The 17,465-nt window shown below is 40.2% G+C and overlaps 1 protein-coding gene across 2 annotated transcripts in view; it reads right to left on the bottom strand.

Moving 5' to 3' along the window:
- The window catches only part of hace1 (HECT domain and ankyrin repeat containing E3 ubiquitin protein ligase 1), a 31,458-nt gene that overhangs the window by 10,985 nt on the left and 3,008 nt on the right, over positions 1-17,465 (bottom strand). The window contains exons 2-19 of one of the 2 annotated variants that reach the window (XM_035164322.2): positions 17,302-17,356; positions 17,091-17,180; positions 15,744-15,848; positions 14,429-14,504; positions 14,142-14,273; positions 13,026-13,108; positions 12,716-12,812; positions 12,505-12,606; positions 12,305-12,411; positions 11,600-11,750; positions 9,848-10,152; positions 7,196-7,264; positions 6,966-7,053; positions 5,700-5,811; positions 3,893-3,990; positions 3,683-3,770; positions 3,410-3,559; positions 2,777-2,973 (exon numbers count right to left, since the gene is read on the bottom strand). In XM_035164322.2, the coding sequence (XP_035020213.1) occupies positions 2,777-2,973; positions 3,410-3,559; positions 3,683-3,770; positions 3,893-3,990; positions 5,700-5,811; positions 6,966-7,053; positions 7,196-7,264; positions 9,848-10,152; positions 11,600-11,750; positions 12,305-12,411; positions 12,505-12,606; positions 12,716-12,812; positions 13,026-13,108; positions 14,142-14,273; positions 14,429-14,504; positions 15,744-15,848; positions 17,091-17,180; positions 17,302-17,356 (2,105 nt within the window). Of the gene's footprint in view, positions 1-2,776; positions 2,974-3,409; positions 3,560-3,682; positions 3,771-3,892; positions 3,991-5,699; positions 5,812-6,965; positions 7,054-7,195; positions 7,265-9,847; positions 10,153-11,599; positions 11,751-12,304; positions 12,412-12,504; positions 12,607-12,715; positions 12,813-13,025; positions 13,109-14,141; positions 14,274-14,428; positions 14,505-15,743; positions 15,849-17,090; positions 17,181-17,301; positions 17,357-17,465 lie in introns of those variants that run through there. The other variant, XM_035164323.2, reaches the window with a different exon arrangement.

Here is a 17,465-nt window from a genome sequence, read left to right as displayed (position 1 = left end):
ACTCCTCCAGGCAAAACCCTATAGGAGAGGGTTCAATCGATCATACAAGACCAACTATGGACAGAGGGGAATGGTCATTAACGCCACCGTCAGCCACACTGCTGCAGCATGAACCCACAGAAATATTCAAAACTTTTAAGTGAATAACTACAAGTTATTGTCTAGTGTTCTCATCAGAATCTAAACCAATTCTGGGATTATATTTAAAAACTAATCAGGAAAAAAGGGCAGGGATTTATTTTCTTTTTGATGATTTGAGATAAGGACATATTTTGCCTTAAATCATTATCAAAATATAATAACAATAATAATAGTAATAGTAATAATAACCAAATAATTATTTATATTTGTTTATGATGACAGAAATAAAAGCAGGCGACAAATAAGCAAAATATGATTATATATAAATAAAACAGTAACTGAATAACCAACAATGTAATAAATAATTCCCTGAAAAGCAGTTCTGAAAGAGAGTTTTTAAAAGATGAAGCTCTGATATCCTCAGGCAAGTCATTCCAAAATCTATGTGTTGCCCCTTTGTTTCTGAGTCTCCATTTGGAACAATGAGAAGATCTCAGGGGACTGTAGGCGACAACCATTAGTCAGAAATGTAACTTGAGGCATGACCTCTCTGGGCTTTATAAGCAAGCAGTGGAATTTTGTGCTGGAGTTTTGTAAGAGCAACAGGTCGTCAGTTTAGAGAGGCCATGGTCACAGAAATGGGGTCATGTCTCTTTGCACAGGGTAAAAAGTCCAATCGACTGGTATGGATGATAATCAAAGAAATGATCCAGTATAGAAATGTTTCCTGCTGTGCTGAGTTATTGTTAAGGACAATGATCCAAGTCTGTTAGAGATCTCTGTATGTACTATCGATGATCAGTATTCCAGAAATTGTATGACATCCACCTATGGGTGTGTTGAAGGCCATTATGAAGCTTGTCAGTATTTTTAGATCTGAATGAGGGCTGGGCGATGTGACTTCAAATCAATATCACGACTATTTAAAACTTTTACCTCGATTACGATTAATGAACGATTATTTTATGCCTCCCCCAACAAGTGACTCTGCTCCTCTGCTGTTTTCTAATCACTCAGACGTAGAACTGATCTTTATAATAACCCGCTGGATTCATATTTATGTTCATGGATAAACGGGGTGTCGCTTCTTCTGCAACAATGAATATAAAACACTGGGCTGCGTCATAATCTGCGGGAATAAATTCTCTCCTGTCTGCAGGAGCCTGTGTGTGTGTGTGTCTGTTCATCTCAGACGCTCTTCAGACAAACTGACGATCACATTTGTTTAGTTATCAATCAATGATGTCGGATCATGAATCCGGATCGTACTGGCTGTGCGCGTCACCCTACGTCTGGAATTGTGTTTAGAATTTGAAAGTAAACTTCAAGTACTGTATGCGTCCTAATAACTTCTGATTAGTGCTGGTGTTTATTGTTAAAGTGTAAAGTGAGCACAGGTCAGCGGGGGTGTAAGGGGGACATGCGGCAGGGTGATACAGCACGAAACGTAGCAGAAGCCTGACATGAGCAATATTCTGTTGGTTAGAGGTTAGAGTATCGGTATCTATACATTTGCGGTTAATTGCACAGCCACAATCTGAATATAACATAAAAATGAAAACTGATAGTATGTCTTTGATACTGTGACATAATGAGCATGTACATGAAAATTGAGAGTGGGATGAGAACTAAGCCTTGAGGTGCCTTGTAGTCCTGGGGTCATAAATATCCACATAGACTCCTGTCCTAGAGTAGGACCTGAACCATTGAATCAAAGGCTGCGCTAAGAGAAAACAGACTGATAGCAACATCGGCTGACAATAGAAAGTCGATTATGACCTTAAGAAATGCAACTTTTACCTGAGTTCGTTTCTCAAATGGTAATTCTGGCCTTTACTTGAGTAATTTGTTATGAGAGTAATTGAAGGCTATTTTTACTCACTGCATATATGCAATGGAGACAGGCTAATCATTTCTGAAAATCACATTTATTATTGATGTTGTGAGGAATTATGAAAGATAAACTCAAGCATTAGAGACAGCGAACGCAGCAAGTATGTAAATTACGGTCTGGGAGGAGCGTAACGCGGCAGGAAGAGGGAAGGTCAGGAGGAGCGGTTTGCTTGACTTCAACAACTTATTTATACCGTGGCTTTAGGAAGATGACTATTAAGAGTTCTAGAAGGTTGTATCAACCCCACCTCAGATTCAGCCAAATGTAACAAAACTCATCAATCAGCAGAACCACGGTCTTAAACATACAACAGCAAAAGCAACCAAAGAGATTTTCAAGGTACAGAGGTGGAAGATCCTTGACAAGCCAAATCCATCACCTGATCAACCAAGCAGAGAACCTGAAGGACCAAACCAAACCACACTTCATCAGCAGCACATTGAAATGGCGCTTTTATATTTTGTGCTTATGACTGATTAGAGGCAGTGTCTCCTTGAACAGCACAATCATCAGAAAGCTAATATAAAAGTATAATATAACAGTTTAATATAATATCAATGAAAACATTCAGATAATTTTGTATCATTTCAAATCCAAACAAAGATATGGAAGTCAAGCCTGGGTATAGTATAAGGTCTGTATGCATTACTTGAAAAGAGTATAAGTAAAATATTGCTTATTTGAAATTAATTGATTCAAAACTTTGTACAGAAAGTATTATAATAAAGTCTCAGCACTGCCCCCTGAGCCTGGTCTTTCACCAAACACAGTTCTGCATTGTATTGGCACTGTGTGACTGACCTTGTTGTCCTGGGTGACCAGGATGCTGGTCCCTCCAGGTTTGAGCGGCACTTCCTCCATCGCCCCGAACACGTCTGTCTCCACAGAGAAGGTGAGCTCCAGACCCAGATCACTGATGTCGTTGTCCAGGATCCACTGCAGGTTCTTAGCATACTCTGGATCAATGGATGATACATCCTGGTAGCTCACTGGGATACCTGGAAAACACACACATGTTAACTATAGGGTGGAAAGTCATGATCACTGTATACAGGAAGATATATTATACTTAACCTGAAGCAGATCAGATACATAACAAAGCAGTTAGGAAACTATATTTTTTAAACTTACAGTAGAAACGTTTTTGTGCCTGTATGTGCGTGTAAGTTTTAAACACAGGGCCTAACCCTAATCCATTACTTTACCCATGTACTGAAAACAACCACCCTGAATACCTTTAGTACAAAAAACAATTTGTGTTTTGGAGGCAAGATCTGAAGTTTTACAGAGTATATTTGTATGTAATGTATAATCTGAATTAACTATTGTAGGAAAATGTATTTGCCTCCACAATATTTCCATTTGATGACTAGAGCCATAAAACCATGATAACACATTTTGAACTTTGCCGCCATCACTTTCTCTCTCTCTTACCCAGTATGTGTTTGTAGAAGGAGCGGGTAAAGTAGATGTTCACCAGCTGTCGATGGTACATAGCCAAACCCAGGATATGACCGGCAAACCGGAAGTAGTTCAGATGGTCTGGGTTCACTGAGGAGTTTCTGTTGGGCTGAAAAGTGGTTCCTGCGAAGTGAACGCACACACAAACACACACAGACACACACACACACACACCCCTTCAATCCACATGATAAAGGTCTGCTTCTCACAGTGAATGTTATCGAGTAACAGGAAAACGTCAATTACCATCAGCTGACTGAGTGAACAGGGCATAGTCTGGGTTGATGATCTCATTGGACAGGACGTCGAACCACTCCCGAACCACACCCTGACCCTGGAACACACACACAAGACCACTCCACTTAGGATTACATGAGACATGGAAGTGGATCATTGTTGGTCCATCACAGGTTTTATTTCTGACAACTCATGCAGTGGCACAGGTTAGAAACCCACCATGCCCTCCTCGCCGTGGAAGCGAACAGCAATGCCCTGTTTGAGTTTCTCGTTGGTGGACTTGGAAACCATCTCACAGCTGCTCCTGAATATGGAGTCTGTTAGTGAGATAGAAGAGCAGAATTTGAATTTTGTGTAACATAGCTTGAAAGAGAAAGAGATGAGGAGGCAGACATAAAATACCGTGGTTAGGTTCGATGCTGCATCCTGTACTTTCTGTGACAAACTCAGTTTATTGTCCTGTTATTTATTAACAAAAATACAAACCTTTCAACCCGACAACTGTATTTATGTTGTGTAACATTAGACTTCACTCTTAATGACAGAGTCCATCTTTCTTATGTGGGATTCAAATCGCTGAACCCACACGTATGATTTTCGCAGGAAGTGGTGCGTGCATGTAATGATGTGATGCAGAGGCATGTATTTCAACAATGCAGCAGACAAAAGTTGATGCTTACTTGATTGATGCGTGTTGATTGCCTTCAGTTTTTGTGATGTAATTTTGAACGGAACCACAAGAGATCGATTTTGAGTCCTATTTGATTCCACATATTTACACAAAGCTATGGAGGAAACTGCCATGAATATTGATTGTTATTTACAGCGGTCAATAGCGCTGAATGTGTGCCATGCCCTGGCTGACCAGGACGCTTGACCCTACAGGCGCCTGTGGATTTACCCAATGATTTAGACAGTGTAGGTTCCTGTGCACCAGTCAATAACTGGCAGGAGTCACAGGGAGGAAGATAAATATTCAAGAATGCAGTCCAATTATCATTGGATGCAAAATTTGTAAATGCTCTTGAGTGCAGGGTGACTCATCAAACAGTAAGATAAATGACAATAATTTTGACTTAACAATACTATGATAGTGGCATTTTGACAGATTTGACAAATTAGAGGAGATAAATGAACAATTAACACAGAAACACATAATTAAACCTGACTTCCTATGAAAAACCTTAAATTACCACCAGTAACCACTGGTGTCACCAAACCAACCAGGAATGAACTGTTAAAACTTAAAGGCCTTCAGTTGTTAATAACGACATTAGAACATTATTAAAGGTTCAGTGTGTAGAATTAGTGATATCTAGTGGTAAAGTTGCATGTTGCAGCTAAATACCCCTCACCTCACCTCACCCTCCCCTTCCAAACATGAAAGAGAACCTGTGGTTGGCTTCAGTTGTCATAAAAACTCAAAGGTTTGTCTGGTCTGGGCTACTGTAAATATGTAAATATAAAGTATTTAAATATAAAGGGTCCATTCTAGGGTGAAGAAAACAACTATTCATACAATTTAGATGATCACACACTTGTGAAAACATCACTACAATTATTTTATATTCAATTTCTGCCAATAGATCCTTTTCACCTAAATCTTACACACTGGACCATTTGAAGGATGTTCATTTATTTATATTAACCACTGCTTTGTCGTAGTGGTGCTACCAACAGAGATGTGTATATGTATCTAAGATGTAGGTGACACACGTTTTTTATAGTCTTACCTTTATCTGCAAAAACCAACACAAATACAGCTGAAACAAAACTTAACCTGCATGACGCAGATTGCAAATCCAATTAATGAAACTTTCAGTGAGGAGCTGTTTTGGCATTAACTTGGTCCTAAAGTGAGACTAAATGTTCCCACTGTCCCAACAACTAGCAAATATCCTTCAGAAACTCATTCTCATCTCATTCTTGCTAATAAGCCAGGCAACATTACACTGGAGAGTGCATTATATTTCCTCCCCTGACACATGAACAGCGGAGGGTCCGTGGTGGTAAGAACAGTTTGTACCTCTGTGGATGAGGAGGATGTCGTTCTCGTTGACCGGACGATGAACCATGTCTGAGTCTGGCTGGCCGGCCAGCAGATGCTCGTAGAACCACTCACAGCGATCCTTGAAAGGCTGAGAGGGAAAACAAGACTTCACACCACAGTGCACAGCACTTTTCTTAAACTAATTACCACTTTACTGTGCTTTCAATGCTCAGACTGTGGATTTTTCAGCCTCCACTGACGCCTCAGAAAGCTTTCGGTTCTGAAATACAAAGATGAAGCTAAAGTCTATTTGCATAATACTGTATATGCCTTTGTTCTCTAAGCACTGGAGGAAGAGTGAAAGATGAGAGAGAAAGGCTTTTCCCCCTGGGGCTTTCGGTGCGCACTAAGAGAAGAATCAGAAGATGAAATCAAATTCGCCAGGTTAAAGCCTGCAATTAAAACAAGAGCCTGCTCCCAGGCAAGACACAATCCATGGGTAACGAGGCTCGAACGCTGCATTTCAAATATGAATGCTGCAGAGCGAGTGAACAGCACACAACTCAGAGCAGCACTTAAAATTTATGAAGCCGTATAAATGGAACTTAAGACAAGTGTTATCGCCGTGGTTGTAACACAGTTAAATGATCCTGAAGTAAAGACACAGGACTTTCAAAGTCACTTTCTATAAAGTCCCCGAAGACACAAACATACAGACACAGAGGGACTAAGAGCTACTTGTCAAAGTTGAAAAATACAGAAAAATGGAGTGAGTACTTTTGGATCCACAGCATAGTTTACATAACACAGAGGTATGGTGATGAGAAAATGTTTATGTACTTTACTCAGCTTGAGAAGAACTACACCTACTCAGCAAACACGAGTTTGATTTACAATGTCAGAAAAACAGACCGATTAAAGCTCAGTTTTCAATGGTTTGGACGATTTAGAACAGGTTTGAAGTTCCCATCCCTGATAGAAAGCACTCAAATGTAAAAATATAGTCAAAAACATTTTGAGGCACCTGCAGATCTGTTGATTTGTTTGAAGCTGGAGTGCGTTGCAAGTCAGCTCGGAGAGTTTATATATCGAACGGTCTGCTGTTAGACAAACTTCCTATAAGTGGAAGAGTTGCTAACGTGGTTACTTCTCTAGAAGTGTGAGCCGAGCTAAGATAACTCCAAAAGCACAACGCAGAATGGTCAATGAGGTTAAAAAAAAACAAGTCAAGTAGCTGAAGAACCATTGATTAACATCTATATTCAACAGTCTACCACACACAATTTATGCATCATGTCTTACCTGCCCCTTAATTATATGCATGAAGCGTGACATTATCTCTGGACACTCCAGGAGGAAGTGGAAGTGGTTAAAGATGATCTTTGGATTCCTGTGCAGAGAGAGGAGGAGGTGAGAGAGCAAAGAGACACACATGCAAATAAATTGAGAGGAAAGAAGGTGCTGGATCAATATCCATTCTCTGAGTACGGTGTGAAGAGGCTGATGCGTGACAGAGGGTCACACTGACTCACCTGGTTACAAAACACTTGAGCACGTTGTCATGCTTGCAGACAAATTCAATGAAGCGAGGGGACGTCATTCTGTAAAAGGAAAGAGAGGGAGGTGAAGCGTGAGGAGGAGTGAGAATAGAATAGAAAAGAGACAGGCAGCAGCAACTGTTTGACAGTAGGATCCCTCGATTATATCTAAAAAGTAAAAAATCTCTAAACTGAAAAGGATCTTGGACCATAATAGAAGACTGCGCTCATCCAGAATGCCAATAGAGAGGAGGGTAAAAAGAGCAAGCACAACAAAAAATAGGAAGAGAGAGAGAGCTCATTTTAGCAGGCGAGTCAATAACAGGCCTCTACTGGCAGTTAATTAAGCATCTTTAATGATCTAATTGCTTATAATTATGAAGAGACATAAATGTGGGAGCAAACAGGAGGTAGATGAGGCATGGCTGGTCACAGTGGGAGCTGTCTCAAGTTGTTACAGAGATATAGTGATACCTTTGATTAGACTGATACACACTTCTGCAGAAAAGTTTCAGGGGAAGCTACTGATTGGTCCCAAATTTATTCTGCAGCACGGCAGTGACCCCAAACACAAAGAACTATCTTTAGAGACAAGTGGAACGAGGAGTCCTGTCAGAGTTTGGCCCCCACAGGGGATATGATCTCAACATCATGAAGTCAGTCATATGAAAAGATGGAAGACATTGAGACACAGAGGGACAATGGCAAGGTCTTCAAGATACATAGAACAGCCTGCCTGTGCACATGTGTAATGAGTATAATGATTGATGTTTTAGTCAGTCTGATATGAATGTGATAAATTACAAGATTGATGTAGCAATGGGTCACACTACACTGGAGGTCAATGGGAAGCAGTAACAGTAGTAACAGTAGTAGTAGAAATAGAAGTTGTGATAGAAGTATAAGCAGTAGCAGTAACTAGAATTAGTAACCTGCGGTTGTATGCCTCTGCCAACTAGTGCAGTTTCAGTCTGCATACATTTTTTTTCTGGACCCACCTGAGGTCACTGTGACATTTGACCACTGAAATCTAATCAGTTCATCCTTTAGTCCAGGTTAACATATGCACCAAATTTGAATCCTTTGTGAGGGGTCAGTGACCTTGACCTTTGACCACCAAAATCTAATCCCTTCATCCTTGACTCACACTGAATATTTATTCCAAATTTGAAGACATTCCCTCCAATGCCTTTTTGAGATATCGTGTTCACAAGAATGGACGGAAAACCCCAAAACAAAATGCCACTGGCCAATGGAGGTCTCCAGCACGGTGGCATAATAATCAGTTTGATAGTAGTATTAATAGATCATCTATGACAGGAGTTCACAAACCTTTCAGCCCCAGACCCCCAAAAAGGACAAAGATGTGTGAACCCCCACTATCTCCAAAGGTGGTTGAAGCAAGATAATATAAGATATTGATTAAAGTTATGTTGTAAAAAGTAAAAATAAAATAAAAAAAATATAACCTTCAACATGTACACTTGGCAATGTTTCCTTTGGTGCTGAAAATGTACCTGCTGCAACTGTTGCTGTCACTAATCTGACATTATTACCTCAGAGGTCAGGGGAACAAATACAATCTGAAGGCTCTATTTGGCTTTCATTTGCATTGGTTTTATTTCAAATTAAAACTATATTTTTTTTTTAATGTCTTATATAATAATGTTATATAATAATAATATTATAATGGCATAAGTATGCAGTTTATAATTATTTCATTTAATATATATGTTTTTTGCCTTTTAAAAGGTTTTTTGGTTGTTGATGATTAAGGGTGTCGCACCTTGTTAAGCCCCATGAGGTAAATTGTGATTTGTGAATATGGGTTATACAAATTTAATTTTAATTGAATGTGATTCCTGACCTACGGCGTCCCAACCACTAGTTCGGGAACCATTGATGTATAGAGGTGTTTGCAGTCGAGTTATTTCTCTGGCCTTGTCACTCCTCCCAATGACACACTAAACTCAGCACAGCACAGATTAAGTGTGTGACAACCCCACGCAGCTTTCTACTGAGGAGATATTCAGCTTTGTGTCTGTCTTTAGTGTCTTTCAGTCATCCACAATCATTCACACAGAGCAGATACGCTTCTGTTTCAGAGGAATAGCACGAGTTTCATTTCATTGCAGCAACAGCGATTGAGTTTTGACCTATGAGCGCTGCCAAAACGCCTCCTACACAACTGCAGGGATGTTTCTAAACACATCTGGAGTGACAGTGACACAGGACTGAAGCTGCTGCTGCTGCTGCCAGCAAATGTGTTAGATTCAGAGCCTATGGAACATAAGAAATACTATACGAACAACAGAAAGTGAACATTGATATAACATCAGATATAGAGCACTAGTTCAGTGGGGGTAGAGGCAGTAGTACTTGCGTTGTAAAGAAGCAGTAGTCGCAGTAATAGTTGTGAGTATAGCTGTAGTCGTATGTCAGAAGTAATAGTAGTAGCGACAGTGGTACATAAGAAGCAGTGTCAGCAGTAGCAGATTGGTAATAGTGGCTATGAGACTAGCAGTAGTGAAAAATGATGAAAAATAGATTTTCTTGTACTGTATAGTGGGAGAAATGTTCCAGCAGTAAGTGCGTCTCTGTATATTGAGAGATCTGAAGGCTGACACATGAAAGCTGAGCACACACCCTTGTGGCATCTGACAGGAGCAGCACATGTAGAAGGCCTGGATCACAGCACTGAGTCGATTGGCTGTCATGGAGATGACGTCCTCCCCGTCAGCGTAGACCTCTGTTTCCATGACGATCGGAGGGTCCAGCAAGGAAGGAAGCTTTGGTGCGGAGCCAGAGTGGTCAACCTCCCGCTGTTTGAGGAGCAGAGAAGCTATCTCGCTCCCGGAGGAGGAGGAGGATGGGTTCTTCCTGTTCCTGTCCAGCTCTGTAGAGATGAGCACTAGCCACTCATCCAGGGAGTGCCACAGCAGCTCCAACGGCTGCAGAGAGGCACACACCCACACACACACACAGACAGACAGGAGGTGAGAGGTGCACAGGCCCAGAAAGAAAACAAAGCGAGTGATCCATGTAGGTGTTACAGCAGAGGAGTGACTTTGGCCTTTAAGGCTTAATTCAAGGCTTTGGCACCTTTTCCACATCACGTGGGGTTGAATTAAGATTAGTTTCAAAGAAGTACAAAGCTCCAGGGAGCCATGAAAGTTCTGACTTCATGAAAAGATCATTGTCAGGAACAAAATCCGGATTGTTAAATAACCTGGTTGGTTCATCCAAAATACAAAAACTTTGTATTATTTCCTTATTTACCTCTTACACTACCTAGTAACACATTTTATTTATTAACATATGTATATTTTATATACAGCATATTTATTATGAGTATTAGAATATCTGTGAACAATTTTGTTTCCACATCAATAGAAAGGAGGTATACAGAAGTTTAGATTGTAGAATTTATAACAGTTGAACATTTAAAAAAGTATAATCCACACATTCTGTTGTTTACTGGGACTACTTTCTGTGACAGAATTAGTCTCTTTGAGCACGAGTCCTGCATGAGGTGTTTTGGGGGTTTACACTAGAGCAGAATCCACTAAGTTGCTACAAGAATTTTTAGAATGAGAAATATTTATAGAATAATTAAATGATCTACAACAGCAACAAAAAAAACATTTCGGGACTTGGTTTGCTTTTTGTCCTAATTTTAATCATTGTCTTTTTTAAATTGGCAAATGGATGTGAAGGCCCAAACATTGCAGTGACTAATTTCTCCCTGATAAGCTGCTTTCAGACATGTACTGAATGCCGAAGACTCTCAGTTCTTTCTCCGGAGGAGGTGCATGTGTGAACATAAATGTCAAAGTGAGAGCCTCCAGATTATCTGGGGACTTTCTCCGCATGGCCCCCTTGTACAAAGTCTGCAGCAAGTCAGGGGAATCCAATGTGAAAGCACAGCGGGGGAGCGCTGGATTCACAGCGAGCAAGAAGGGGAGTTGTCGATGTGACAGACGCAGAAAAAAAAAGAAAGAAAAAAAGAAAACAAAGACGATGATGTCTACAGAGTTCGTGGTGTCTGTGTCTTTTCAAGAAAATCGTGCGATATCTGCAGCGGAATTAATACGTCACTTCCTGCCTCTGCCTGCTGCACCCAGCTGCTCCCCCACTTGCTGAATAAAGCAGAGGATTTGTTGCTCCTGCTGCGTTGTGCATGTGTAAAAAGCAAACTGCGGGTAAAATCCATGTCTGAAAACGGCTATACTGTCAAGAAAATGTACTCTCTGAGAGTTCACCCCCAGCAAAAGGAAAAGATTGTGACTATATTCGTGTTTTTGGAACATTGTGCTATTTTCCCCATTTCCAATTCCTTTTTTAGGAAGGAAAACCAATTTTCCAGGTGTGCATAGATAAATGTGACCCCCAACTCACCTTAAAGACCTGACTGCGAGGCGTCTTGTTGCCGTTGTAGCACATGTCGTTGCCGTTGTTGGGTGACGAAGGCCCGAGGCAGAACACGTGGCAGAAAATACGAACGATTCTCAGCAGGCTCTTCATCTGAGCTTCGAAACTACTGGACAGGCTGAGGAGGGACAGAGGGGAAAGGAGGGACTGTCAAGCATATCTCAGCATTGCTCAACATTTAGTTTGTATGAACTACATCAAACTAAACCTACTGACACAGAAACAACAGCTGCATTGTAGGGAGGCACACTGTATTTTTTCTGTTTGTGATGCCATGTGTCTATAGTCAGTGAAGGAGATAAATACTGATATCTCTGAGTCATGATACAGGAGGAGGAGGCTGTTCAATTAACTGTAATCTATCCTGGTTTCAAATTTTATATATATTATGATGAAAAAAGGAGATAGAAACCACAAATTCAGTGTGTTTTATTCTAAACTTAGACAGAGCAAGGCTGTTTATCTTTTTGGTAGGCTATGCGAGCCACATTTACACACACATGTACCTGTATATTGAGACATGGGCAGTGGTATAATGTAACAAAGTACATTTACTTTGTTACTGTACTTAAGTACATTTTTCATGATGTGTACTTTACTTAAGTACATTTATCTTTGGGTACTTTTCCCTTTTATTTATATCTTCTTCAATATTGACTGTATTGATTCTACCTGAGAAGTTTGTGTCCATTGGTGGTCCCCACTTCAGCGAGACTAGTCAAGATCCTCTGGTAGTGACTGTCACTCTGCTGAGAGACATGCTCCAGAACCTGCCTGAGCTAAACACACACAAACACACACACACACACACTCAATACACATGTATAAAAGGGCTTATCAATGAATGTAGTGACAAACTGGTTGCACTGTACCATGCTTTCTTTAATCTCATCATTCTGTGTCATCTGGATGAGGGTCTGGAAGAGTCGGGCGTGATGTTGGATGAGGATCTCACAGGTCTCCCCATATCCACCCTGATGAACACACAGGAGGAACAGGAACCACAGGAGCTTATTAACGTGAACAGAACAAAACAACACAAAGAAGAAAAGTACAGGAAAGGTTAAGGTGACAAACGCTCACCTGCACACAGAGATCCAGAGGAGTGATTCCATTCTTGTCAGCCAGGTATTTGGCACTTCGAGAGAGCAGGATCTGTGCTGTGTCTCTTTGGCCATGGCTACAGAAGAAAGGCAAGTTTCAATACAAGCAGAACAACATGTACTGACAAAAGGTAAATGTGAATATTTGAGAATATCACACGCCTTAATACTTCAGCACTATTTTAACCTGTGAATTAATAAGAATAAAGGGGAAGAGAAGAAGAGGTGAGCTGTGACCACAAAATGACACAACAGCACTACTGTGGCATAACTGGTGACATCACTGATACCTGCAGGCAAAGTAAAGAGGCGTGGCTCCAGAGACGTTTGGCCTGTTGATGTCAGCTCCGCTGTCCAGAAGGCACAACACCGTCTGTCCAGACACAACACACACTCACTCTCACTTACTATAATACTGTCATGTTTCACTGACATTCTGAATAACAAGTCAGTTATTATTATAACAAAGTCATTGTACAATGACAGTAATTGTCATTGTACAATTACTTGATTATCAATAGCATAAAGGGTTATAAAATAAGAAAATCTCTCTATCAAAGGATAACTATTACAAAGTAAGTGTGGTTTCAGTGCTTTCATTACAATCACTTATAATAGTACTGTACCCATCTGACATTACAGAGTAGCTACACTAAAAATGACGGATGAAACTACAGAAATAAGACACTAGAATTACAGAGTTATCCTTCAAAAATTGTGCGTTCTGTGACACTGAGTGAAATATGTCTCTTCCCATAAGGCCGAGCTCTGACAGCGGCAACATGCACTCGCTAAGAAACTGGGAACTCCCTCTGCTGTGGCTAGCTAATGACAGGCTGCATCATTTGGTCAGCATTTATTTCTGCAGCTGCTGTAACTTAACAAGGATGTGGTCGCTTGGCATTGTAGATGAGTCATTCCTGAATACAAAATATGTCACATGTGATAGAAGTATCATGTTCAAATCCTGGGTTTACCGCACTGTCTTGGTCAGTTTTACCATCTTAGGCTCTGTAAAGAAAAGAATAGCGATCTAGGCACAAACACAGCTACATTCATGGCCAAGTTTCATTTTGTCAACAGCCAGAAATAACCAGCTACAGCAAAGTACATGGCCACTGAGCGGTTGAGGATAATGTCAAGGCTCATGGGGAAATATGGATAAAAGGAAATGCAAAAATAATCTGAGGCAACACAAACAAGCTGACCACTATTTTCACTTCCACTAAAACTAAACATTGGCTGCCTTCAAACTGTTTACTGCCCATAAACTTTATGCTACAAAGTCCTGAAACTCTAACAAATAGTCCCTGACACAAAAGCCATTGCCAAGCTTTGAGTCAGGGCTAAATTTATACAAACAAAAAATGTTTTAAATGTGTTCTATATAATGTGTATTTTCTCACTGTTTTGTGTCCGTTCTGACAGGCTACATGTAGAGCTGTCTGTCCCATGGCGTCCTCCACATCCACATTGGTCACATGCTGGACCAGATCATGGAGGAGCTCCGTCCGCCCGTTCACTGCCAGCCAGTGGATCTGCAGCAGAGGTTCACATACTGACTACAGGAGTTCATTAACCACCAGTCATATAGATAGAACATCACGGTTGTTTCATTAGCAACAATGAACACAGGGGTTTTAAGATATTCAGCACAACATGAGCCACAGCCAGAGGATTATCGTCCACTCACAGCAGTTAGTCCCTCATTGTTGCAGATGTTGACATCAGCATTATATTCCAATAGTTTGCCCATGCACTTCTTCTGTCTGAGGGAACAGTGGAGGGAAAGTGTTTAGTAACAGTATCATCACACACTAGTGCTGCCCACGAACAGTCCATGAGTCAATGCATCAGTCATGAAGACCCTGAATCGACTCACATTTTGTCAGTCGATACATTGAGCTTCTTTAATTTGTATTGTTCACAGAGCAACGCAGGGCAGGCTGTGATCTTTACAGAGCCACAAAAATAAACGTGATGGAAACAGAGAAGCATGATGGGAACTAAGGCCAGCGCAGCACCAGACAGAATGACGCAGGGCTGCACCATTCGTGTCTGCGACGCTCTCAGCTTCAGTGTTCACTGTGAAGGCTATAATGACTTTTGAACCATAAGCTGGTACAGCTTCCTCTACTGCCGTCCACTGTGACTGAGTTTTTGGGGGACACAAACAACACAAGCAAGAAAATGCGACAGTAGCAGCAACATCTTAGGCCACAGTAGCTCTCAAACGAGACAACCAGCTGCTGCTGAGGGGTGTGTAAGACAACATACCCCTTGAGCAAAGTGACAGTAGAATTAAGCAGCAAAAATACAATAAAAATTACATATTGTCTTGTAGATGGATACAATTTTATGTTTAGTCTGAAAATGTTTCTATTAGTCTAACCCAGTAATAGCTGCTACACTCTATACTACAGTGTCTGTGATACAGGAGAGAGAAGTGAACAGTCTTAGACCATAAGGAGTTGGACAGTTGCACATTCAATCTGAAATAAAAATGATGGGTACTAGATTTAGGTGCAGAGTCTTAGCTTTAATTTAATTAGGTTTACATCGATAATGAAAGAACTGTGTGTGACATTTTAACACATAATGACGAAATTATTTGAAAAAATTGGACAAATTAAATGTGAAACGTTAATGTAGCGTCCATTACTTTTCTTCGGGCCTGATGAATAAAATGTGCAACTATCCAGGTGCTTATGGTCTGAACTCTATCACTTGAAAAATCACTATGGGACCTTTTTCAAGACAAAAAAGGTTTTTGACTCAGTGGCAACATTTCTTAACAATATTTTGAAAATAATAGTGGTTCCAAATACTTCACAATACAAAATTCCCAAAAGATTCATGGGAAAGAAAATTATTCAATGTGTTTTTTCACCACCAAAAGGCACTGTGAGCATTTGTGAGCTGTAGCAATGAACAAACTTAAACATGAATTAAAACGGAGCAAAACAGCAACATGTAAACAGACATGAAAAGCAGCATGAGGCTCATACCCATTCCTGGCAGCAAGATGCAGAGGGGTACAGCCGGAGATGTCCTGGTAGTTTGGGTTGGCTCCTCTCTTTAGCAGCAGAACCAGACACTCCACGGACCCACAGCTGTACAGAGAGAACACACAACAACTTAGTCTTCCTACAGACACAAACACCCAGTCTGCTCAATGTGTGACAGGTCAGTGTCGTCAATAATACAATAAACAGCACTTTCATTTGATTTTTTTAAATAAACCTTGATGTACGAAGAAAAAATTCTACAATACAAATTCTTCTGAAAATACGGTGTGTGAGAACAACATGTTGTCATTAAGGATGTTCAAAACAATATTTTCGGTACCAACAGTTACTGGATTCGTGAGGCTGATGCAAATATTAATCTCTGGTAATTAAATAACTACAGGATGAAAAACCTATTCATTACATAAACTATTTTCAGTAGGGGGGACATTTCAGTGATGAATGAAAAGCATCAGAGGGGCAATGCATGTGTGCTGTATACCCCAATCAAGCAATGTTAACTTCAATATTGCGATAATGATGTCATGAAACAGCAGTGGTATGTCATTATCCAAGCAAATGATCATCATTTTTTATTTATTGATATAAGCTTAGTTTTTAAGAAGATGACAAGATATCTTGGAAAAGGTGTTTTTCAAATGTTATTTTTGTGTAACTTAATCTTGACTGATCAGCTCCAAATTGCTATCTAGGGCTCGACATATAACAATATCAATAACTATTGCAATATTATTGTAATCAATATAATAAAAGTCCAGTATATATTTTAATATATTGCCCCTGCATCACACAGGTAGGAGATATAACACATAACTGATCTCCTAAGATTTGTTAAATGTTTGTTTGTCATTATGAAGAGTTTAAAACCACAACCTTTACTCAGGAGCAAAAATCTGTCTTTAAACTTAACAGAAATAACAATGTGACATTTAACTGTCGATTTCAACTTATATGAAGATTTATATCTTCATATAAGTTTTGGCCTTACTGTCTAATTTAATTATCTGGAGATGCCCTGTCAAGTAATATTCCCATTAACTGTAGTTTGGTGAAAGGTGGCCATCAACTCAAAAATGTCTCTGGTGGACAAACTATGCAACTGATAAAACAAATTTATTCAAATTTCTTTTGGCTTTCCTGTTCCATAATTTCTACCTATACAGCAATAAGCTACTATAATCAAGTCTAGCTCTAAAATGAGGCCCCCATGTCCTCACACACTTATAGAGACAAGGATACACCTCACTCAGACATACTTAAAATACAAGTCCCAGAATTCAGTGGTGAGCTCAGTTGTGATTAAGAACCGAGTGAACAATAGCTTACTTGGCAGCGATGTGCAACAGACTTCTCTTTACACGTCCAAAGGCGTAGTTCACATCAAACTTGGAGTTGAGCAGCAGCTCTGTCACTGACCTGTTGGAGAAGAGGATGGAGCAAGTCAATGACAACAACACTAATTCACTGTAACTCAGCAGTGGTATCAGACCAAGCCTGTTACTACTGGTAAATCCTCTGAATGTGCCACAGTGCTTACCTGTGCTGGTCAGCCATGACCATTGGCATAAGAGTGTACACAGCAGTTTCATTGTCTGTGGAGGGGAAATAAAACCATCAGTCAAATTTAGACCTCGTGTTTTACTTCAGCGCATGATAGGACCTTGTGTGTTGGGTCAGTCGACAACAATGAAATTATTATTA

The sequence above is a fragment of the Hippoglossus stenolepis genome, chromosome 8 (assembly GCF_022539355.2).
Source record: "Hippoglossus stenolepis isolate QCI-W04-F060 chromosome 8, HSTE1.2, whole genome shotgun sequence".
Lineage (NCBI taxonomy): Eukaryota > Metazoa > Chordata > Actinopteri > Pleuronectiformes > Pleuronectidae > Hippoglossus > Hippoglossus stenolepis.
Note: the sequence above shows the minus strand (reverse complement) of the source record. Positions and strands in the feature narration are given on the sequence as shown.